This window comes from Gobio gobio, assembly GCF_949357685.1.
Source record: "Gobio gobio genome assembly, chromosome: 6".
Taxonomy (NCBI): domain Eukaryota; kingdom Metazoa; phylum Chordata; class Actinopteri; order Cypriniformes; family Gobionidae; genus Gobio; species Gobio gobio.
This window is the reverse complement of record NC_137102.1, coordinates 24,751,407-24,777,920: the sequence shown is the minus strand read 5'-3', so window position 1 is coordinate 24,777,920 and position 26,514 is coordinate 24,751,407. Positions and strand designations below refer to the sequence as shown.

The window sequence follows — 26,514 nt, the reverse complement described above, 5'->3', positions numbered from 1 at the left end:
GTTTACATGGATTACTTCACCACTATATAGACTATAATTAGATCTAGCACTTCTTTTATCATTCATATTTCTTCCTTTTTCCCTTTATTCCCTTAAAGGTGAACTATGTAGGATTTTTGCAGTAAAACATCCAGAAACCACTAGGCCAGTGTTATATATTTTGTTCAGTTGAGTACTTAGAATATCCCAAATGTTTTCAACTATTTGTAAATCGTGCGAAAATTGCTATTTTAACCAAGGAGCCGGGACGTGTGAGCTATGCGTGTGAGGGAGTCGCCTGTCGATTGCGTCATATCAGCCGCCGAGCGAACGTCATAACTTCCTTTTCAACACACTCAGATATATCTAATACGATAAACAGAGCTGCGTTACCTCACACTCAGCACTGGAGAAGAGGAAGTGCCGCCGGCAACCGTGTCATAATAAAAGTCCCGCCAGCGACTATGCCATAATAACAGTCCTGCTCTTCAATCGCTCCTGCGGCCTTGCTCAGCTCCACAACACTCGCTCCTGCTCTGCTTCAGACTACAGTAATGTTAATAATCGCATCCATGAACATGATTTCTGCCCGAGTCCTATCCTGACTGTTTCCCACCGGCTGTGAGGTGAAGACCACATGTCCCGAGATTCTGCGCTCAAACGTGGCGTCATCAAACTACGCCTTTGTTTTGAACAGGCGACCTCTAGTGGACGGAAAAGTTACATAGTGTAGCTTTAAATCCATTTTAATCATTTATATATGTAATTTCTTTAAATAAAAAAACAAACACAAAAGAGAAAACTTTGGTCCCCCCACCCTACTTATTTGCTGTTTTACATTTCACAACAGAGGACTTGTGAAGGGATTTTTTTTTTAATCCAATTAAAAAAATTAAAGCAGTTTTGTTAAAATAATTTTTGCACCACCATGACATTTACAAAAAATATGAACTTTAAGATGTAATATTAAGTAATTTTAGGTATGAATTAGGTTTCCACATTCCGTTTTATATTGGCAATTGTAGTGGATTATCGCATTAATCCATATTACAGTTTCGTTACAGTGTAATTTTGGGCTCACTAAGGTCTTCTATTATACATCCTACTCATTGGACCTGGGACCCATTCATAAAAAAAACAGCCACACACACACAATATAATTTACAAAAAACTGGTACACACCTTTGTCATAGATTAACTGCAACTGCCGTGTTTTGCGCTTCTTGTCGCAGAACTCCCTTTCAAAGTCGCCACGGCCTGAGGTGTATTGGTCCCACGCAATGTCCGGGAGCTGGACCACTCTCTGGGGTCGAGGCAACTTCATCTCCACCTGTAACGAAAGCAGATGATCAAAAGAATTACATTCGCAAACCAGAATACAGGACCAAGTATAACAGCCATTTCAGAAAACAGCAACAAAAGGCCTGGAGGAAACTTCTGTACCTGTTTTTGTAGCTGGTCCACAAAGGCGATGGGGTCTGACAGGGCTTCCTTCTGATGCCGTGCCAGCGTCTCTAGGTCCAGGATGGCTTGGGTTCGCTGGGCCTCCAGTACGCTGATGGTCTGGAGCAACCTCTGATAACTAACGTGTAGGACAGAGGAGATGCTTCGTACATTATTAACAGCTGATGCTATGCATCTAGCCATCAAACTTTCAGCAGTTATGCCTTCATTATTTAGTTTTAGTACAGCACAACCACAAGCTTTACTAAAGAAAGTTCCCGTAAATGGTTTCCATAGAAATACATATTCTATAAATAGAAATATTGGCTGTTTGTCACACGGAGGGTGGGTGATGACTGACAGCTTCATGCAGGAACCGGGCTTTGTGCCTCCAGCGGGAGATATTCAAATATAAAATTAAAATACTGATGGTCCATCTCAGGAGGTCAAACTAAATCGGAGCAGTGCATTTTTTCCAGAAATAAGCATGACATTTTGAAAAATTACACAAATCATTTTCAACAAAGAATAACAAAATACTTCAATTAAATAATAATACAAAAACACTAGAATGGGTAACTAGATTGGAGATTTAGCCTTAAAAAGCCCTTTTAGTAGAAACTTGCTAGCCTTTGATATAGAATTATTGCTAGTTTTATATATATATATAATATATATATAAAACTAGCAATAATTCTATATCAAAGGACAGAGATTATATATATATATATATATATATATATATATATATATATATATATATATGTGTAGGACAAGCCAACAATCACTATTCTGTACCAGGTTCCTGTTACAAAATAGGTGTCTAACAAAAGGGAAAAAAAACATAGGATTTTGTGCCTCTAATATATGATTTGGGATTCAGAAGCTCACATTTGAAAGAGCTTTTCCCGATTCATCTTGTTAGTTATGAAGATGACGTTGCCTGCACGCTACAGAGCTTTGACCTTTTACTTGTGCGCCCTCAGGAAAATAGGATCCACAAATAGGAACACGAAAAGAAGGCAAAGAGGAAAAAAGAGAATTATAAATATTAAGTCATTGTATGTGTGAATTAGGGGTCCACAATCTGATCTAATTGTGATCTTTCTGATTAAAAAATGCAATATAAAATGTAAAAAAAAAAAAAAAAAACTTTGCAGTGCTTCTTTGTAGGGTTGCACAATTTGTCTCCAAAAAGTGATTCTATATCAATATGACTATATGAAAATAAAACATTACCATTAAATGATGATGTATGACTGTAATCGTTGGGTATAGAGGTAGGACAAGCCAACAATCACTATTCTGTACCAGGTTCATGTTACATAATAGGTGTCTAACAGTGTCTAACAAAAGAGAAGAAACATGATTTTGGATTCAGAAGCTCGCATTTGAAAGAGCTTTTCCCGATTCATCTTGTCAGTTATGAAGATGACGTTGCCAGCGCGCTACAGAGCTTTGACCTTTTCCCTGTGCGCCCTCAGGAAAATAGGATCCACAAATAGGAACACGAAAAAAAGGCAAAGAGGAAAAAAAGCAAATTAGACAAAGATGCTCTTCTGAGTGGGAGTTTCTGCCTACTGCTTAGAAGTAATCTCATTCAGAAGCTCAACAGACCTTGAATAATCAGTCTAGCCTAACATGAATGAAAACCAATTGATGACAGTAAGCATTTAATCTTAAAAAAGAATTCATTTAGAGGACTTGCTCGATTTGATTTGCCTTACTTGAGGGCAGCTGACTAGTTTTTCTACAATTTCCTTGCCGTCTAATAATTTAGACCGCAGAGGAGCTGTTAACAGCCTCTCGATTCAAATGCACAATGAAGACAGGCATGTAGCACTGCAGGTTGGGGAAAGCAGCCAAGGATGGCAATGAGCCCAAAACTGACATATGGCTGGCATTTCACTGCCACCTATGGGTCAACCATCTTAAAGGCAGGCTAGATCACTAATAACAGACAAAAACTAAACAGATATACAGTGATATGGGCTTCAGGCCATATTGACTTATACTGTGCCTTTTAACCTGTACTGAATACCACACACTAGGATTCTGTACTAATACTGCTCTCAATAAACTTCCATAGATCTTTCCAGCTTAGTAGCTTTTAATGTGAGACACCTAGGGGTTTATTGTTTGGTGCCTTCCTTGTTAGTGGTGCTTGTTAAGGCGATCATCTCTATCCCCTTTTCTCATACTTTGTGGTTTAAAACAAACCCCTAACTCTCCACATCAATTGAGACCTCAAATCTGATGCTACTTGTAGAGTGCAAATTTTCTAAACAATCAGACAACCATTTTCACCAGGTACCGTTTCGCCATACACTTACACTAACCACCTAGCAGCCAGAAGAAAAAAAAACAGATTTGCACAGATAAGCAACAAACCTCATTTGGTTCTTCAAAAAAGTAAAAATCTGCATAAATGTATCTATAATTTGAATTTAAGCACACAAAAAATCATAATTAAAAAGGAGGATTAAAAACTGTCCAATATAAGAAATGAGAACGATTCAATGTAACAACAAAAATAATAAATTAGAAAGGCCTCATAAACTGATGTGACGCCATTCTCTTTTCATTTCTATTGACAGACAAGCCAATCCAGTTGGCTGCTCCTGATCCCTGCACTCACACTGTGAGATGGGCACACACTGAATGAGCACGACCCAGGACAACCTGTCCACCAGCAGCAGGATTCCCCTCGCTTATTACCAACCACCGTCCTGGAGATTAAAGCAGCTGTTGCTCATTTTCTGCTAGCGCAGTCGACTATTACACTACAGAAAACAAGTATGCAGAGTTAAGCAGGAAAACACAAAGATGTTTGTCTGGGACAACATCCCTGTCTTCAAATGACAAAAGCACAAACACTTTGAAAACTAAAAAGACAAGAGATCAAAACAAGAGAAGGACAAAGCAAAACTTGAACTGCTTGGCTTTGACAACAACACAAGTTTAAGCACTGCAGTATGCTACTACTTTTAAAGCTACAAAACACACTGAATCTGCAAACAAAAATTTTAAAACCTTAAAAGGACTAGTGGTACTTGTCCTCTCAAAACCTACTAGTATGCCTCTAAAGTGCCGAGAATGGTTACCAGAACGTTATTATGCATCCGCTAAAAGTTTTCTGATTGGCTCTGGAGGCTTTACTATGTGATTGCTAGGGTGTTCTAGGAGGTTTCTTATTGGCTAAAGTCAAAGGATCTCACCATCTAAAGATGTATACAGATTCGGATAAAGATTCTGTTTTTTAGAAATGGCTCAGGTCCATCCTTAAATCTAAAGGTGCAGTCACATTTGCCACTGTTTTGCGAAATATAACTACAAACAGCCATTAAGGGGCCAAGCATAAAGCACAAAGGAGGAACAATAAGGCATGCCAGCATGGCTGGAAACATCAGATTGTTGTTCACTGCAATAATGAACAATTAAATGCATATTAAGATGATTTCAGGCTGAAAAATCATAAATATAAATCACTAGTAATGTGATTTAATGGTTTATGACTTCTGACCAATAGGTGGTGCTGTTACGAAATTGATGTGGTGAGGTCAGAGTAAAGGCCAATTTATACTTCTGCGTCGAGTGTACGCCGTAGGCTGTGTGATGCGCGCGTACCCTACGACGTACCCTGACGTGCACCTCTCCAAAAATTTAACAACGCATCAATTCTACGTGGACCGCAAGCACCGTGATTGGTCTGTCCTCCCTCAGGTCAATAAATACATTTTAAAAATCTGCAATAGGAGGGGATGATAGATTAATCCTTAAATCTGCTATACAACACAATATTATGTAGTGTAGAGATTCTTTATGTTAGTGAATAAATACATAGATCCGCTGTGTATATTTATTTATTTTCTCATTAAAACCAAATATGTTAATCAGTGATTGTATATCAAGAACAGGGACACATCACAATGGGTGCATTTCGTTTTGTGATTTCAACGGAATAAATAGTCTCCGCAATAGCAATCGATTGAAGCGCTCGTCTGCACGAGCCACCGATACTGAAAACAGCGCCACAAGCTCTCTGCATGATTTCACAAACACATTCCAGAGTCAGATCGCCTCTTATGCAACTCTACTAATCAACTAGAGATGCTTAATTTGTATTAGATACAACAACTCAAGCCGCAAGAAAAGCCGCTATCTGCCGCCATCACTGCTGCTGATACTTCAGGTGCGTCTCAATCAGCTCCCTAGTTCAGTAGTCAGGGCACTGATCAGGGAGTCAGCTCATTGACTTATGTCCTGATTAGTGCCCTGACTACTGAACTATATATACGATTGGTATCAAATATATATACGATTGGTATCATCCCTCAGTCTCCTCTCGACCAATCAGCTGGTGTGTGGTGGGCGTTCTTGCGCAATATGGCTGCCGTCGCATCATCCAGGTGGATGCTGCACATTGGTGGTGGTTGAGGAGATTCCCCCCTTCTATGTAAAAGCGCTTTGAGTGAGTGCCTAGAAAAGCGCTATATAAATGTGATTAATTATTATTATTATTATTATTAACTAGGGAGCTGATTGAAACGCATGCAATGGCAATGTAAACAAGCAGCTTCTTCTTCGGCATTTGCCTTGATACTGTGGGTTACCATCAAAATGCCTGTGGACACTGCCTCCTAGCGGTCTGCATGTGTAATTGCACATTGACGGTGGACAACAACGCAGAAGTATAAATGAAAACCAACGCGTAACTTGCGACGTAGAGGATATGGCGCAGGTCCGACGCAAAAGTAAAAATTAGCCTTAAGGTGACAATGACACATACAAAGTTTGGTGTCAATTTGCCAAAGCATTACAGAGATACAGCCTCAGAGTGGTTTTGGCATATCATCAATTTTGCAGTATTCGTAAACGGTTTTGTCTATTGACACAAATGGCTGATGTACAAAAAATGGCCAATTTGGAAAAACTGGGTATCGTTCGACTAGGCATGCGACTCTAAAGATCTATATGATTTCTGGCCAAACATTTCATAAGTTATACACAAAAAGAGCCTTTTTTTCATATGTACTAACCACTAAGTGGCACTACGCCGAAACGGTGCAGGTACCCTCAGGTCATGGTTGTCATTACACACACCAAAGTTTGGTCAGAATGCACTTTGGAGATATAGCTTCGCATTAAAAATGCAGTTTTCTTTGTCAAATTCGTTTGCACATTATTCGAGAACGGTTTGACAAATCAACTTGAATTCCTTAATTTTTTGTTGGCATGGTCTGAAGATGATCTGGTTCAATTTTCATGAAAATCAGAGAAACGGCCTAGGAGGGGTTTGAAGAAAAAAGGTTTCAGAAAAAAAAAAATGGCAGAAAGTATTTTCATGAGGGAAGCATTTGAATCGTCTTGAGCCAAGGAATCAGAGGAAAATTTTATTTTGTTTCTAGCCCTTATGGTTCAACATATTAAAATAAATGTTAAGTGCAACTTTGGAAAGTTGGTGGCGCTAGAGAGTTTGAGATAGAGACTCCAAATTTGCTATGGTGACAGTTCAGACTGTCCTCTGTCTGTGTGCCAAGTTTGTGGTTCTATGGGCTGCCAGAGCGGAAGAAAAACAATAATAACAGGCACACTAATGATTACAATCGTTGGCCCCTATTCATGTGATTAGGAAATTTGCATAAGGGTGAACGATTTCCCCACAGAGATTTCACAATTGGTTTCAATTTGTTATGCGGATTCGCCACGATGACCAACAGAAAGATGCTTGGTTTGAAAATGACTTGTGTGTGAGCTGTGCTTTATACATTGCTAGACCATTGACAATGAATAATAGACCTTTTTTGCCCACAAAATTTAGCAAAAACTTTGCTAATGTGACGCACCTCAAGCCTACAGGATTTTTCCATCTGTCAGTTAACTGAAAGGTACTTGGCTCCACAAGCAGCATGATTCATGTTTGTTACAATCCTGTTTTAATCCTTCAGATTTAAGAAGTTTAATACTTTGGGTTTGGGGTTTGTTCAAATCAGGAACAGTATGAGGAACAGTAACAATAGTGCTTGCCATAGCAAACACCCCAAATGAATGAAAACCAAAGGGCATAAAGATAAAGCACAAATATGAAAATAATGACTTCAGACAGGATAGCATAAACCAGAACATACTCTTTGTTGTGTTTGAGAGCCAAGTGATCAGACTCAAAATAGTAGACATCTGGATCCTCCTCCTCCTCCTCCTCATCTTCCTCAGCCTGAGCGGCCAGCAGCTCTTTGGTGGATCGTGACACGCTACTATCCAACACTCCGATCTCTCCACTGACGCCTGCTTTCTCTGAGAGTTCACTGTCTGCCTCGCTAGAAAACCCCAGTGCATCATGGGGAGGGTCTTTATGGCTGGTGTCCTCCGAGAAAAGAGGAACCGGCGTGGCCTCCTCCTTCAGCAAACCATTGTCTATGTGCGGGGAACTGGGTTTGGGGGAGCTGGCTTTGAGCCCACTACCAAAGGCAGCGCGGCGTGGTGAAGTCCTCAGGGTATATCGGTGTTCTTGAGGCTCTGTAAAGGAGGGGGGCTCTGTGGCCAGCTGGGAGGCAGCCAGCATCGCCATTTCTCCTGAGATAATCGAGCAGTTGTCAGAAGGGTCCTGCGGCTCAGCCTGAAAGCCACCATTGGTGCTCTCCTCTCTCGCGAGCTCGTCCTGAGCCTGCCCAGTGTCCCCCACGACGTCCACCTCTACCTCCATCTCGGGTTCCCGGGACAGCACGGCCTCGGCAGCGTCTTCGAGCGTGCAGTTCCTCTCACAGTCAATCTGAGGGCTGTCGGACTCATTGGCTTGCTTGGGATGAGGGGATCTACAAGGCACAATAGGGTCGGGGGATGAGGGTGCAGCCTGGCTGCCATTTAACAGTGAAACACTGTTGTTGAGCATGGCAGGGGAGAGAGAGGGCTCTGCGGGTAAGGCTGCAACTTTTGAGTCCTCCTTATAGAGTTCGGCGAGGCCATTGGTGGCCTTGACGTTCTCACCAGCCTGTGGTGGAAGGATGATCTTCTCCGCCAGGCTGTCCTCTTTCCACTCTGCCTCTTTGTCGAGGCTGAGCTGAGGGGCCGTGGATGCGTTTGATTTGGCGCACTCATCATTTTCCTTCGGTGCAGCGGGATCAGGGCTCTCGGGTTTGAGAGAAGGTTCCTCCTCTACCCCCTGTGATTCACCTGAGCGAGGGCAGCGTTTGGCCCTCTTCAGGGCGGGGGAGGCTTCCGACCCACCCCCGGCCCTCGGACGCTCGCAGTAGTCCGATTTGTCCGACTCGTCCTTCTCGGAGCTTGGCAAACCCCGTTTTCCGTAGGCGGGCAAGGGCTCACCCTCCGCCTTGCTCTCGGCTACCTTTCCGACCTGTGCTCCGGTTTGCTGGTGCTGTTGACAGTCCTGCTTCTTCTTGGGTGAGCGGGCTCTGGGCACAGGAGGCGGAGAGCTCTCTTCCGGCTGGGCGATGCTGCGGTTCCTGAGGGTTCGACCACAAAAGTTCTCATCCAATCCATTTATCCCCACTGATGATCTTGTGACGCGCGAAGAGCGGGACGCGGCCATACTATGGTGGGTGCCTACTGTCTCCTCATCGTGGTGCTCTCTCCTCAGCAGCAGAATGTGGGCACCTGAGGGACACAACCAGAAGAATAATTACAAACCATTCAGATTCACAGTTAGAAACTATTTTTGAGACTATTCTTACTGTTTATAATTAAAAAACAAATCAAGATTTTTAATTGCCCTGGCAATTATACATTTTATTCTTAAAGGTTCACCCAAAAATGAAAATTAGCCCATGATTTACTCACCCTCAAGTCATCTTATGTGTATATGGCATTCTTCATACAGACAAATAAAAGTTATATTAAAGTCCTGGCTAATCCAAGCTTTATAATGGCAGTGAATGTTGCTCTGTTTTTGAAGTCCATAAAAGTGCATCTACGGCTCCGGGGGTTAATAAAGGCCTTTTGAAGCAAAGTGATGCGTTTGTGTAACAAAAATATCCATATTTATAACTTTATAAAGTAAATTATCAAGCTTCCGGCCAATCACCTTCCCTATTCAACTTATGGAAAAAGTGCGAGGCCTCCCGCAGTTCAAAATGCTTACACTATGTCTGACAACATTGCACACCAGTTACGCTCCTCAGATGTAGCATAAGCATTTTGAACCCCCTGAAGACATGTGGAGCAGTTATGATGGATATAGATGCACTTTTATGGACTTCTAAAACAGAGCAAAATTCACTGCCATTATAAAGCTTGGATTAGCCAGGACTTTTTTAATAAAACTTTTATTTGTCTGAAAGAAGAATGTCATATGCACCTAGGATGACTTGAGGGTGAGTAAATCAATGGCTAATTTTAATTTTTGGGTGAACTAACACCAAGATATTTATGTCAGAAATAGATTATTTTATATTTACATTTACATTTTAATAAGCTATTTGGTTAGTTTAACAAAAAGAGAAAGTAGTTACAGCAATTTACAACATGTACTGTGTCAAGCAAAAAAGCTCAAAGTGTCTCAGCTATAAATATAACTTATGAATTCATAAACACATTTTTGCTGCACACAGTGACATACAGTGATCTTTTTATAATTTTCAGCACATTCTGAGCACAAATCATTCTTGCCTGTAAAAGCTTGCAATTTTTAGCCAGCTAGATAACTTCATTTCAGTGTCAAAAAACAACAACAACAAAAAAAACCACACACATTACGATGATTTATCAAAAAGAAAAACACATGACGGACTAAAGAGCCAAAAATGGAAAAATGAAGTAAAAAACATTTTAGCTGCAGTTTACAGATGTGAGCTAAACTGTTTGCTGGATGTTCCTTCACAGTGGACCAATGGATTGAGATGGAGCAGGAACAGTATAACTGATGTGTCAAGAATTAGAGTACATTCATTGATTATCAGGAATGTTTCTAAGCAAAAGTTCCACAGGAAAAGGAGACAGACATCTTTATTTATAGCTTTTTATGCTAGTGAAAAATATTAAGTAGATCTCTGAAGAAAATGTGAGTGATGTTTGCCTGTGTAAAAGTTGCCGCCAGAATTCCAAGGTGCTGCTATGTGATTCTTTACTGGTTCAAGTCAAAAAGATGTGTTGTGTAAAACCCCTTTTTTAATGCAAGTCTGTGGGTTTTTTTTGTTGTTGCTTGCGTTAAAAACACAATAGCACAACGCTCCTCAGTAAAACTGCACAATTTGAAGCATCATTCATGTCTGTAGCACAAACATTTCTCTGGTAGGGCTGCCAACTACAGCAAAGAAAAATGGGGGACAATCTTGGTTCTTTATAGGAAAATAAGGGACAGTGATATAAACATTTTACATTACAATTATATTCCATTCACAAGATATAATCAATATTCTGATATTAAAACATAGTTGCACAAAGGTTCAGTTAAAACCAGGGCTGTGGGAACAATATGAAAAGTGTGGAAGACATTTTAAATAGGCCATCAACCTCCCTTAACAATAAGATACACTTTAAAAATAAAACAATTCAAGGTACATGGCATTTAATTCTAAAGTATAAAAATAAAAAAAAGTATAATTGAACGTCTGAACAAATTCAAAATTAGAACTAAAATGTAGGGATGCACCGAATATTCGGCCACCGAAAATTTTCGGCCGAAAATGGCCCAAAAGTGCATTTTCGGTTTTCGGCCGAAATACTTTTATCACCGAAACAACACGGCCGAAATGTTGTGATGACGCAAACAGAAACCGCGACCTGCACGTGCTTGTCTGAAGCAGTATATTTGAGAAACACCCACGTCAGCTCCATGTACAAGCACTGACAGCCAGAGCTCATGTTCTCGATGAGAAGAGGAACAGACTTCACTGTGAGTTCCCACACAAACATCGATCAACATGTATCACGAAATTCAAACGATAAATGCCGTTTTGATGCTCTTTAATGTGGCGTCACTGATCACATCACAGTTCAAGCCGCGGCGCGCGCGCGCGTGAACGCGATCACCTGTGAGCGCGATCGATCATCTCTTCCTTAAGAATAAACATGAATGAACATCTAAGGTATGTTGAGGATACATTAACACTTACTGTCACGTATCATATGTGGTGTAATCGCTCAATCAGTGTTTCAACAGCGAAAAGACGTCAATATAACTGCTTGTAAACTAGCCTAAACAATGTCATGCAACTTTAGCATCACATTTACCTCAGGCAGTCATTCAGTGTCCACAGAATTTTATTCACTAGAGTAAATCAACTCTTTCACTAAATATATGACCTATATTAGCCGTTATATTCATTATATTCTACTTAACCTGTTAATGATATCTTGATTATTTCCTGTATGTTTAAATAAACCTGTCATGAAAATGACAGACACTGTGTATAAATGATTATATTTCAACAACGAATTGGAGAAAAAACAATTTTATTATTAGATTATTAGTTATTGCAAAAACTGCCTTATGTGAAGTTTGCATGTTTGCGTACTATGTTATTTGAGTGTTGATTATTAGACCTAAAAATACATAGCAACTGAATTTAGTCTAATAGTTTGGGCTCTGTTGTTAACCTTTAATATTAATGTGCAAGTAAGAGCTCCCTATATAGTTTACAGCAATATCTTCAATACACTTTTAGTTATAATTTAATTCATTTAAGAACAGATACTTTTTTTTTCCAGTAAACCAATAAAAATAAATAAAAAGTCATTTTGTAAAACTGCTGTAGCGAACCGTCAGTTGTGTGTACCGTTACACCCCTATTCTACAGTTAACATATGGGCTATGGCAGTCTTTGCTTTGATACACTATTATGTTGAAGGCCTACAGAGAAAATAGTTTTATTTTTAAGCAGTTGCACTTGTTCTGAATGCGCTTTCTTGTAGTAGTCCTACAGAGAAAAATTTAAAATGCACTAGACCTAAATGTACTTTGTTTTTATGAGAGAACATTTAATTTTAAAATCTTTCTGTAGGCCTGTACATTATTATTTAATGTACAAATGAGTGGGGTCAAGTTAAACATTTTAGTTTGAATTTTATTTTATACTGTGCATTGTTGCAATGTGCTAAATAAATATTGGCATAATTTGTAATTGATTTATTCTTTGAAACTTTAATATTAATTTATGCAATTACAATGCCTTGATTTTAGTAAAGTTAGTAAACAGTCATAACCATAAATGCAATGGTACTAATAATTGGCATAATTTATTTCGGTGTTTCGGTTTTCGGCCTTGGTTTCCTCTTTTTCGGTTTTCGGTTTCGGCCAAGAATTTTCATTTCGGTGCATCCCTACTAAAATGTTGTTGGAACCTTTCACACAGAACATGTTTTTCCATTCCACTGCGCTACTTTTCCATCGGTTTTCTATGTGAATGGGGTGGACGGACATGTTTGACCATCACACTTGCGTCTTTTGAAGCGTCCCCGAAATGCGGCGCTCAAGTTAAAAGAATTTCCACTTTTAAAAAAACGCTTCTTGAGACCTTTGCGTTTTGCTCCATTCCATTGCTCGCGTTCTTCAAAGCAAAACGCGTTCTGTGTGAAACGGCCCTTTATTAGTATAGGCTTAGGGGTAGTTGAGACCTTTTTGGATAATTTCGTGGGGTTTTTTTTGCAAAAAGACTACCAATAATAAGGTCCACATTTAAGAATACGCTGAAAATTACTAAAATGTAAAATATTTTTCTTAATTTAGCCTAACTTACAACAGAAATAGATGACTTATTCACGTCTTCCCTCAGGTAGATTGCATGTTTTCTTGCGTGGCTGGATATTAGCGCTCATTAATAATAATAATAATAATAATAATAATAATAAAGTTGTCTGCATTTGCCAAAATTGATTTGCTGAAATCATAACGCAGACAGTGAAAGGGACTTGTCCCTCTCTCACTATAAGCGAGAGCGACCAGACAGCAGACCAGCCTTCCTCAAAGGGCTTTGTTCGTAAATCAATTCTTGTCCAAAAAAGAAAAAGAAAGAAGATTAACTTTCAATGTAGAGTTTGGTAGACCATGGTCTCTCATATTCAGGTAGGCATAAGTCAAAATATGGGACAAACTGCATTCCGTATGGGTTTAATACGAAATGCTACTTTGATGTCTTAAATACAGGACAATTCCGTATTATACGGAACGGCTGGCAACCCTACTCTCTAGTTTAAAGGCATGTTTACACCAAGAGCGACAACTACAAAGATAATGATAATGATAACTATATTAGTGGACATATTCGGTTTATTCTAAGCGCGCATTGCAGTTTTGCTGTCTGCCGTTTTTGGGTTTGGTAAAACAGAGTCAAACATACACCAAAGGCAGAACAACCTACAGGCTAGCTATGATCTACTGTTATCTAATATTCTATAAATATATTTGATATTCAGAGGTTTTCTGAGAGTTTCCCACAAGCTATCAATCTACTTATCACACATGTGCTGGCTGGGCTTTCCCTGGTGCATTGCTAAAGCTGCAGATGTGAAGGGGGATGGTCTGTATTTAAGCTGCCTCTTATGTGAGCTATAAAAGTACTTTCCAACAATGGCCACTACAACACAAACCTTGAATCAAGAAAGGCAGATCATGGGCATCTCAAATTAAGCAGTCAGTGCTCCACAGAAACCTTTTACCAGGGTCCAAAATTAACATTCATAGAGCACCAAAATATAACTGCACAAGTTTACAAGAGCTCACTGATATAAAGCCAAATGTGTTCCGCTCACAGTCCGAGACGTAATTTTCGCCAGCACAGTCTAATTTCTGATTTGTGTGTCTGTGCGGACTTGTGTACTGAGAACAGCACGTGCAAATTATATAAGTGCTAAAAAATACACACATACATACACATATATATATATATATATATATATATATATATAGATAGATAGATAGATAGATAGATAGATAGATAGATAGATAGATAGATAGATAGATAGATAGATAGATAGATAGATAGATAGATAGATAGATAGATAGATAGATAGATAGATAGATAGATAGATAGATAGATAGATAGATAGATAGATAGATAGATAGATAGATTAGATATATCCTGTATTTTTTAATCCAGAACGAAATAAACGACATGGGAAAATTGTCGGTTAGAGGTTCTGAATTTCAGTTTAATTAATCGTCCAGCCCTACATCAGCGTGATAAAAACTTCCTAAAATGAGAAAAAACATCTTTGGAAAAAATTTATTTATTTTATGTGCTATTTGATTGTTTAATTTGTCTCGTGTCCCAGTAGAATAGATAGAGGGGGTGGGGTTTATGACCTATACTGGGACCAACCACCTGGAGGTGATGACACGCTTTGACTTCACTTTTCAGGACGCATGCGGCATGCTTGATGAAAACTATCATTGTTTTAAATGTTCCATTGTTTTTTTTTACAATAAAAAAAAAATATAATTTGAAATAACATTTACTGGTAAATTCTCTCAATTCACCAGCCATTGGCAGGTGTGGCAAAAAGTCAAATTTGGCCCCTGGGTATGACTAATGATGCAGTCGGTCTAAAGACCAGCGCTAACTGAACATGATACATTGATATGGGATAATGGGGCCAGTGAACTCCACAAAATCTGCAAAGCAGCAGTAAAAACACACCAGATTTCAGCTGGGGGCTTCACAGGAGACTGAAGAGAGCGCTGGCTGGTACTGTCGTCTGCATTACTCAATAATTAGTGCAGTACTAAAGTCAAATATAAGCTCGAAGTGTGTGACAAATTAGATTACTCTGTATCAAATTTCTCAATTGCCTCCATTATGCTAAGGCCGTGCAAGAGGATACGTCTAGTACATATGCAGGGGGGAAAGGGAATAATTTTAGGTTTATTACAGCCAGAACACTTTCAAAAAGCCTGTCCTTGAAGTAGAAAACACTGAAAAAAAATGGGTGAAGGATTTAATTTGAAACAATTTTCACTTCGAAATTGCTAGTAAATGTCACAATTACAAGGAAAAGTAACTTGAGGAAAGACTGAGCAAACTACGACTATTTACGACTTAAAAACAAATTTTTACAGTGTAGATATTTCAATTAAAAAAGACCACAGCAGCTCCTCCAGTCCACACAATCGCTGCCATGTAAAATTAGTGTGATCTGAATGACGAGAGGCTTTGAATAAGATTTTGCACTGCTGACATTAGTTTTGCTTGAGAAATGAGAGGCACCTGAGGAGAGTCTTACACGCAGCCCTTATTCACACTCCACTGAAGCCTCCTGGTGAGTGCCTAATGTGATTTGACCATGCATATAAAAGACGAGACGGAAAACAGACAGATGGGGTGGTGTCAGGCCTGAATACGAAAAGCACTAAAATGGTTAGAAAACATAATTTTCCGTTACAGTTTAACTACTACATTCTATTTTCCTCTCTCTATAAAGACAATAAAAGACCTGTTTTTCCACACAGCAAATCCAAACCTGTGGTTTGAGCTGGCACAAACACACACACACACAGGCTCATAGATTAAAAGGAATCCGCTTTGTATACTTTTCCCTCTATTGCAATTTATTAATATGAAAAGAATTCAAATCAAAAACAGATTTTTTTTTTACTATGAAGAACGTTCATAGTCATTACGATTGTAAAATGAGAGGGAAAAGCTCTTGCTCATGGAGGAGTCACCACTAATGTCATCACACATGCTACAACTCTGACATGACTCATTTGTGCATAATGAGGTTATCTGGGAACTCAAATATGAGTAAGTGCAGGTTGCGCTGCTCCTCCTGATATGCCCAATAAAGGAGTAAAACCCTAAATAAAAGAGTACGATGAGTGATGTAACGGAGCGCATCCAAAGCATTTCATTGTGTTAGAAAACATTAGAAAATTCACTAAGATCGACTTCTAAAAGCAGTGGTTCTCAGGACTGTGTTTGTCTTGACACAGTTAACCTCTAGACAGCGCTGGGATATCCAGAGAGAGCGTGTTTGAATCTGCTGCAGTATTAATACGAATGTATAATTTAACAGCAGGAACGACAGCTACATTTGTATAGTGTTTGCGTGTGTCTCGACAGTTACAAATAAAGCCACAATAAACTCATGGAGCGACCTTGTCAATCATCTTGATGGATGACACAGAGGAAACTATAAGAGGACAGTTGTATGCGCATGTGACTTGCATAAACACATTTTGGTACGCTTTGAAATGTTGCCTTGTGAAAGCGAACCAAACCAAGAAGAAAATGAAACATCGAAACAAATTTCTATTCGAAACTATTTCAAAAAGTCCTTGTTTCGGAAAAAAACAAACGATCTATAGGTGTGAAAACACCCTTAAATTAACTAACTTCAAATTAGGGCTGCACGATATCGAAAATATAAATTTTGTAAATGTATTTATTGGGATACGCATATCGCATTGGCTTACGATAACGGACTATAACTTACTAATACTTCAAAAGATGTGTAAATTCTGAGTATGAAGAGCAGCTGTTAAAACTAGAAAAATGGTGTAATAATGCCCTATTTGAGGGTATAGGGGGCGATTTCGGATTCAGCCAGGCTGTAATGCGATCTCAGCTGTGTCCTCACTACAGTGCAACAGTGAAAAGGGACCCCTCTCAAACGGTTTCTTTTTTTTCCCCTCAATATTGTTTGAAAAACATACAGATTTACAATCTCAAATCTTCTGGAATCACAACATGAATTGTGGTTAATTACTTTTAATATCAACACGCCCAGTTTCTGTTATTAAAAGCTTTGTCAAAACGAAAGCAGACATACCAGATAAAACATTGTAGCCAACAGAGCGCTGCTGGGAGATGTGTTTTGAAATGAGTTAGCATTATAGCACTTCTGATTCCATCATACTAAAGTCAATGGGATTTTTGAATTGTTTTTTGGTTAAATGCCAGAAATAAGGTCTGTGGTCAATACAAGCTCAAGATATTCTTACGTTTTATTCTATAACATAAAATACATCGATAATAATACCCATTTGTAGGGGTGTCACAGTACCAGTAAAATTTCATGGTTCAGCATTGTAGCCAATGTAGTAAACATTGTTTATAAAAAAGATCAAGTGAAAAAATTGAAGGACAGAGAAACACATACACATTACATTTACACTCTAAGACACATACAGTATCATATTGTTTTGTCCCGTCTGTTGCTATGATTATATCACGGTCAAACATTGCAGTTTCAGACTCAATAGTGCATTTAAATACAGTTGTAAATCCAGAAACTTTGCAGTGTACTGAGCAGCATAAAAACAATACTTTTTTATTTAAATTATATAAGGGTTATAAAACAAAGCGAGCAAAGTGCGCTCCCTACTAGGGCTGCACTATTAATCAAACAGCAATCGCGATTTGGCTTATGTGCAATTATGAAAATGCAAAGGCTGCGATTTTAATTAAATAAACATATGCACAGTGTGTCAGTGAAGAGTAGCTCTGTGATCAGTAATAAATGCTGCTCCGTCTGAAAGCACTGCGAGTTTAAGTCGCTTTATAATGTGTATTTGAAAAAGCAACACGTCAAACTAGTACTGCGAAGTGTTCATAAACCTGTTGTCCAACAAAATAAAACGTTTAATAACACGTTTTAACTCACTTCATATGGTCAGTCGAGTGTTTGTGAGCTGATGTGGCTTCTTATCACAGAATGAGGCAGACAATGCATTATTGTATAGTATTCTATATACAGTGATAAAGTCTGTCAATTAGCACAGCATATTTTATTATTAGGAAAATACCCAAGAAGGCTTGAATAACTCAAATACACAATATCTTGATAAAGTCGTGTCTACTGTCTTCATGTTTAATTAGTCAAAGCGTTTCTATCTTATTTTTATTCAGCCTACAGCGCTAGCGTCACATTAGGGATTTCCTGAAAACTATTACTTCTCTGAGGCAAATGTGGAGTTTCTGCTCGAGGGCGCCCTCTGGCTTCCTGTGTGAAGGAAACTTGTGGGTAAAAAATAAGAAAAATAAAACTTCTCTAAATATAATATATATATATATATTTTTTTTTACAATAAATCCTTAGATCTTTCTAATGATTTTAGTCATAGGCTGTCTGCATTTTACCAGGTAACCCACCAGTTTTTTTTTTGAAAAATAAGTTCTGTAAAATATAATAATAATTATTATTTTTATTATATTGTTATAATCATTTTTAAATATATTAATTGTACACTTCTTACACAGATTTTCTTTACCACATAAATAATTACGGGGACATATTGAATTGAGATTAATGTTTTAAATCTTACCCGTTTATAAATCCATTTTTTACAGTGTACAAAATAATTGTCCAGACAAGATGATCACAAGAAGTTCTAGCAATTATAGTCGTATTAATAGTAAAGTCCTCGGATTTCATTTTCAATACAATCAAAAACAGAGACACAAGTGGCATTTGAATGAGACAAGAGAGCGCATCCGTGATACGTGGATGTGCGCCGTTGCTATTGACGACGGTGATTATAAGGAAGGAAATCCCACATAATAGAATCTTGCTTAAAAAAGTGCATAGAGCTGCTTGTTTTATTTGTTGATTTTCAAATATAAAACTTGTTGAAATGTGTTCAGTGTATGCAGCTGTTTTTTTTTACACTTTCATCTCATTTGAAAAAAACAGTGATAATATTGATAATCATGATAATTTCATATCATGATTATAATGACCCAAACTTTCATACCATTCCATCCCTATAGTCAAATTAATATATAAACACAAAATGTTATAGGCTATACACACTTTTCATATGTATAAAAAAAATCTGCATTTGAAAAATCGCAAAGTCGCAATTTTAACTGGAATAAATCGCAATTAGATATTTTCCCCAAATCGTGCAGCCCTACTCCCTACATAGATCACTGAGATCCAGGCTACACTGCTGCGAAAACTCCCACTATAATCAAAAAAGCCATCTACACTGCACAATGAATCTCTTTTTTACTAGGGATGCACCGGAACCGGCCGGTTTTTAATTCTAGCGCGCGATCGGCAACCGGACGGTTTTCTTTGTATTTTTCTGCCGATTTTTCCGGAAGTGCGCCCGCGTGCACATACTCCTATATTGCAGTCATTCGCGAACATGTCACTTGTGTGTTACAAACGGAAACTGGAGAACTGAGGGAAGAGACGAGGCACTTACATCTCCGTGCCCTGCACAAGCGTAGATAGTGAGCGTTTGTTCAGCTCAGCTTCTCGCGTGTTGGATCGGATGAGAAACAAAACAACTTGTGACAAAGCCAAAATGCTTCTTTTTGTAAAGAAGAACATGCATGTACTTTTGAAATTAAATACTATCAGTTCTGTATAGGATGATCATTTTTAATTTACCTTAAAATTACACATTGACTTAATTTGATTTAAAAAGCACCTGCTATAAGACTATCTTTGTTTTTTTCGTTGCACTAAACATTATTTGATTTAACATTTTGGAACAATGTATTTATATACTTTGGTTTTATTTAATTTCACTGGTAAAGACTTTTTTTCTTTACACTGAATTTAAAAAACAAATGCTAATTTAAGTAACATCTTTGTTTGGATTGTTAAATATGTGTTGATTGTGTTGTTTAACATAAATTCAACCCAATTCAATTTCCGTTGATTTCAGACTGCGCACTTGTTTTCATTGGCCAAAAGCCAATATAGCCTGTTAAACAGCCTACAAATAAACATCTTGTTCATGTAGTATACTTTCATTATTTTATTGTGTAAAAAAAAAAAAAAAAAAAAAAAAAAAAAAAAAACAAATCGGGCCAGTTTGCTTGAAAAAAAAAAATCGGTATCGGCCATATAAAATCATGATCGGTGCATCACTATTTTTTACATGTTGTAAATAGAAACATTTGAAACTCTTGACAGAGCGCTTACACGGACAAACACGGGAGCGTTTAAAAGCAGCCGCCTATGAGCAGATACTGAATATATCTGGTATTCGATGCAGAAATGCTGGTATTGTCACATTTTTTTATTTATTTTACTACCGACTTCAGTACCAGTACTTTTGACAACGCTACTACCCCTTTGTGATTTTCTTTTTAAGCTTTTACTTGTATTGAAAAAGGTGGATGCCAACAATTAGCTAAATTGGGCAACAGAGTTCGGAGACATTAAAAGCCATCAAATCACACTATCATGGAAAATGCTTTGAAATAAAGACTAAAAACAGTGACCGTGCTGCTGAAATATAGTGACCGTGGTGTAGTTAGTTGAAAAAGGCTACATTTAGCTTTTTACATCTGGCGATAGAATTTAGGCTTCAAAATTCATAAAAGTTGTTCATTTGTGAAGATTATCATGATGAACAAAATGTGTAAGAATCATAAACTTTTATTGGTCATAGAGCTTATTTTCTGGAAAAAAAAACTTGTCCAGAACTTTTTGTCGAGGGAACCACTGTGATGCTAACTTCCAGGTTGTCAAACAAAGATATATCATCACTGCTGCACTGCCTTTGAATATTGTGTTGGACAATGGGGCGTCTTCAAGTCAAAAAAAGGTTAAGAACCACTGTTTTAAAGGGATAGTTCAACAATATTTCAGTTGCGTATGTGTATATAATTCAAACCGGACATGCTAAGATGTCACATCGGTTCACGGCGTTAACTAAATGCAACACGGCAGGTTTAAATATGTGGAGGCGCAATTGAAATGTAGGAGCCACAGCAGAAGACAAGATTTCAGGTAAAAATTTGTCATATGGTTCTTTTTGAAGTATAAAAGTCACAGGTCACTATATGCTTAAGTGTTTGGAACATGAGTAGGACTAAATAAATTCACGAGTCCCTTCAAACAGCACTTTCAGACAAAACTTATACATCTCTTCTGAATAAAATCAGCTTAATGAATGGAAAATTTCAATCTGAAAAAAAAGAAGAAAGAATCACAAATGGAGATCTCAGTTCTGGCCTTGCTGAGTTTTAACAGAACCAGACTCTCTGGATTACAGGCAGCATTAGTTAACACTGAAGACACACTGGAGAAATCACTCAGACTCCAGCAGCCCATCTGTGCAGCGGCTCTTATTGTTCTTATGACAGCCAATGGAGACGCTTCATGTTGTCTGGCATTGTCCAAATACAAAACAGAACAGTTAAAAGTAGAAAGAGTAGGTCACACATTATGCATTCATCCCCATATTGTTCCAAACCAGCTGTTCATCTTTTTAGTAGGACATCATGAAAGCAACATTAAAAGTAGTCAATATGACTGCACTATATTCCAAATGTCCCTGGTTTGGACTTAAATTTAAGTCTGTTTTCAATGGCTCTACCTACTCATTTAAAACACATCAATGAGTTCAATGCTGGCACTGTACATAAATGCACCATTTTTCAATATGATCATGAATGAGATTTAGTTTTGACTCTTTAGTAAACTTAGGGTGTGTTCACACTTGTACTTCAGTTCACTTAGATAATTTGGTCCGGACCAGAAAGCCCCAAAACATTAAGGCCCCATTTACACTGCATGGTTCAAGTGACCCAATTTCAATTTGTCCTTCTCATGTGGCACAGATCGGATATGACATGTGAACGTGTAAGCAGTAAAAAAACGCATGAATTCCGATATCCTCAGATCGGATTCAGGCCTCACTCATATGTGGTAATAAATCCAATGCAAGACCTGCAGTGTAAATGCAGCCTTAGTCCTAGTCCGCTTACCGTTCACACTGGCATTTTAACAATGAACCTAAAGATCCCAAACCTAAAGTATAGGGACATGTTCACAACCTGATTGGTCGGCTTTTATGACATATTTTGTGGCGGAACTTCCCAAACATCCAAAACAATGCTGTTGTGTGTGCGTAGCTACATATGATGCTATTTTGAGAACGCGTGATGTGCTTATAAAATGCGTAAAGGAGTCAAAACAGTGACAGGAACCCTGCCGTCACACACAAAAACCAAGATCTGCTGCAAGGAGACGCAGTTCTGACACCTGTACCGAACTGTGATGGGCAGCATCTATGATGAGAACAAACAGGTTTGCTTAAGCATTCTGTCGTTTTTCGGGTCAAATCTTGTGACATCATGTCCTGTTCTGTCCTGTCCTGTCCTGTCCTGTTCGCACCAGAGTTCTTTTGGAGGTGGACTGAGATTCATCTTTTCAGTGGTTTCGGTCCGCTTGTTTGGTTCGGATGGCAACATTCACACTTCTTCAAATGAAACGCACAGAGCAGAGCAATCGCCCCAGGGTTCGTTTTAATGTGAACACACCCTTAAACTTCAGTCTGACTTCATTTGACTTTAGAAGAATTGAAAAATACAGCACAAATCATATGGACTAGTTTTATTTCTTCTTTTTTGGAGCTTGACAGTCGTGTCTCTGTTACTGAACTGTCACTGTATGAAGGCCAAAAGATTATTTACCAAATTCACATTTTGCTAAAAAAATTACAACACAGGTTTGGAACAAAATTATACCATTATAAGTAGGAATAGGCAAGAGTACTCGAATGTGGCGACGACGATCAGGATCATTCTCGGAGCATATAAACCCTGCACGCGTGAGGCGCGCCGCTGAGAATCTCGAGATTCCTGCCTCTGAAAATTCAGTGTTGATTACTACCAAAGCTTTGAAACTCAAAAAATGGTTTTCGGTAGGGATGGCTGACGCGAAACTGACATTTCGTCGCTTTGTCGAGATCCCGAAGCGCAGATGTTTCGAAACACTGCTCCAAACTGTGATGCGAAACACCCATGTCACGTGACTATGGCTAAATGAAGTTTCAAGCGTTTCATCAGGTGGCGCATGTCGAAACTGCGTTTGATTGAAAGGGGCGAGAACAAACCACACAGTCACACATCTGTATGAACCTAATTCCACACAGTTTAAAAGTGAAGTTAATCCATCTTCACCTTGTGGGTTTTTGTGAGAGGAGAGAGATTTTGTGATAGTAGTTATTTTCCCTCATTTGTATGTACTTGCAAAAATATTTGTGCATGCCAGCAACCTTGTGAGAGGATTTTTTCAAAGGCTGGAGAAATATGTAAAAAAAGAAGTCGGCTAAGTCCTTCAACAGCATAGCAAATCATATTTTTGACTAAAAATGTTATGTAACAAATGTGACACATTGTGGCTTTATTTATTTTATTAATCTTAATTTTTCATGACCAAAAAAACTATAGTTATTCACAATGAGGAGGCTACAGGTTACAAAACCAAGATCATGTTGTCAGAGAGATGTTAAAAACTTTTTTTTTTTTCATAGATCATTGACAAGGTTATTTCAGATCAACACATGTAAGTGACCACTAAGTGTAGCCGTAGAGACGGGTGTTGGATTGATTCGAAGCTTCAAAACAATATGGCACATTTGCTTCAACTGTTTCAGTGCTTCACAAAGCCTCGGCCTGCCCAATCACTAGTTTTCAGAACAGCCCTAGTTGCAATGGGTATATATCGGATTAATCTAATATAGGATTTGATTGGTTGAGTTTATTAACCCGCAAGCAAAGCTCTGCAGGGTGGTGTTTTTTCCACCGTTTCAGCTCAAATGCAATGCCCGATAATATTGACTGGGATATTTGAGACGGTCATTTTGTTTTTAGATGTTTCTTTTTCAAAAACATTGATGCATCATAATCTAGCAGTTATTTTTTGTTTTACATGTTTCCATAGACATGTTTTCATGTCACGTTTGTATAATTTTCGTAACAGTATTTTCATAATATCCATGACGGACATGCCCCTGACACTGACAGCACTAGTCAAAGCATTTGTCAGTTGCGTCTTGGTTCCTCCGTGTTCACAACACGTTTCAATCCTTTCAATATAAAAGTCTTTGCTACTGACTGACTCACTCAAAGACAGTCTTTGCCGCCATCTAACGGTGTGATAATGTAACTGTTCACGTCAGGGACTATTTTTTCCAGCAGGAGGGCTTTTAGTCGTTTTTTTTAATGAAAGTTAAGTCCAAGGTATACTCCATTTTTTACGCATACACAAGGTCTGCGTACAGTGTGCGTGATGGGAATTCCATCATCCGAAGAGTAACCGTGTAACCGCACATACTTTTTAATAACCGGCGAGAAATTGCTCAAAACTGCACGTGTCAAACATCTGTGCATGCGTACGAGTCAAAATAAGTATAGGCTGTGCGTTCGACTGTGTGCATGCGCTCGCATAAAAAAAAGTATACTTTCAGCTTTATATTGATACATATTTTTTGGCTTTAATATTTAATACTCTGCTTTGCATCGTGCCTAACAACGCCCTTCAGCTGTGACTTATTTGTGACACAGCACAGCCTCTCATACCTTATTGCCTACTTTAAGGGCTGCAACAACTGATCAATAAAATCGATTAAAAAAAAAAAGTTTGATTCCACATTGTGCAGGATGTGAAATAATCTTGGAAGAATGGATTCAAATTAATTATTTTTTTAATTAAAATGACTACAACTATCCGATTAATTGACGAAATAATCGACAGATTATAATCGAGACATTGTTTCGTACATCACACCTTGCCTAAAACAAGAACAGACATACCACCTCAGCCACTGGCAGGTGACAACAGAAACTCAAAGGAAGGAGCTGGAACATCCCAGAGGAGTGAGATAAGCGTCAAAGGCTGTTTTTACAGACATTAATGTTGTTGTGATTCTGCTCGCATACTTCGTCGCACGCATCAAGAATTTGAAACTTCCTGAATAATCTTTCAACTCGCGCGCGTGGTAAAGAACTTTAAATTGACACGTGCTCGCCAATGAACTATCACAACCTAGCCCAGCTCAGTCCAAATGACAACGCGGAGAAAAGCACTCGCCCTCTGTGCAGCTCAGCATGTTTTCTAAATTGCTCGTCGCAGTGGTTTCAGAGAACCCAGTTTGGCTCAGTGATTGAAAAAATGATAAACCCTCATTTAAAACCTGTTCTCAGAATGAGATATTTTCCTCAGTAACGGGTTAGCCTTCATAAACCTGACACACTAACAAACAAACAGTGACTTAAGCACTACTGCAGATTATTAACTCACCGCCATTTAACTAGAACAGCCGTAGGAAGAAACATTATCTCCTTAAATTGCTTTTAACGGGCCTCTCCGGCGGTAACACCGCATCCGCGGCTCGGCATGATGTGCAGCCCGGCTGTGCCTCTCCAAAACACCCGTGCAAGTTTCTCCAGCTCTGCTGATTTCTAAGCGCATCTCAACGAGTCTTAAACGCAACACGTTTGCTTCATACACTCAATAAAATATTTTATAAAAACATGTTTTATGGACATACGTTAACTAACCGTTTAACTGAACAAAACAAATGTGTCCGCAGGGTTTTATTAGCTCACCTGCTAACTACTGCATTCACAGGAAGCGCAACTGCACTTTCATTTTGCGCTATACATAATAAAACACACTTGTCGTGTAAACGGCCACGCAACAGTGAGAAACAAACAATTCGGGGGTTTTTCTCCACAACTCATTCACTAATTAGCATTTGGCTAAGAGCGCTAATAAAGATGACAGAGGCTCACTTTAGCATGCTAATGCTAACGAATTTGGCGCACCCCTTTAACGCACATTCACAACACTTGCTTACAAACGGAAAATGTGTTGTTTCCCCGTATCAAATAAACCCAACCAGCAGAGCATGTGTTTAAATGACTTTTGAAAATACAAGGCCTAAATGTTGAAGCTAACAGGCTAGCGTAACAGTGCAGAGGAGCGGGGGCAGCGTGCACATACACAACTGATCAGCCGCAACAACTTTGCCCATCAAATCCGCTCGAACTGCTACATTCAGAGTGGTTCCTGCACCAGAGTCTGCTTTAACTTCGAGATAAACTCGGGGAATTGGACTTGAGTGACGGATAATTCAATGTAAAAGGGTTTATGAAGCTACAGAATTACACTTACCTCACTTCCGCAAATCGTTTGCTGCACATTCGGCAGCCGCCATGTTTTTTTCTCTCTCGGTGCTGCTGTGAATGTGAATCCCACAATCCCGCTCACTGCGATACTGTACAGGACAGCAGCCGCGGCCCACACGCTCGCTGCTTTCATAATGACCGGCTCTCAAGAGCTCTGCTGTCAGCACCGATCTGACCGACCATTTCAGCCTGATGATGTGCAGCATATTGTACTGAAGATTGAAGTATTATATGCTATTGATCTGTCTACGAGCCAGAG

General features: G+C 38.7%; 1 protein-coding gene across 1 annotated transcript in view; it reads right to left on the bottom strand.

Annotated features, from left to right (window-relative positions):
* The window catches only part of zzz3 (zinc finger, ZZ-type containing 3), a 47,613-nt gene extending 21,185 nt beyond the window's left edge, over positions 1-26,428 (bottom strand). The window contains exons 1-4 of the mRNA XM_079819778.1: positions 26,242-26,428; positions 7,551-9,033; positions 1,423-1,561; positions 1,162-1,309 (exon numbers count right to left, since the gene is read on the bottom strand). Of these exons, the coding sequence (XP_079675904.1) occupies positions 1,162-1,309; positions 1,423-1,561; positions 7,551-8,968 (1,705 nt within the window). The 5' untranslated portion in view covers positions 8,969-9,033; positions 26,242-26,428. The remainder of the gene's footprint in view (positions 1-1,161; positions 1,310-1,422; positions 1,562-7,550; positions 9,034-26,241) is intronic.
* Between the last annotated feature and the right edge of the window lie 86 nt (positions 26,429-26,514).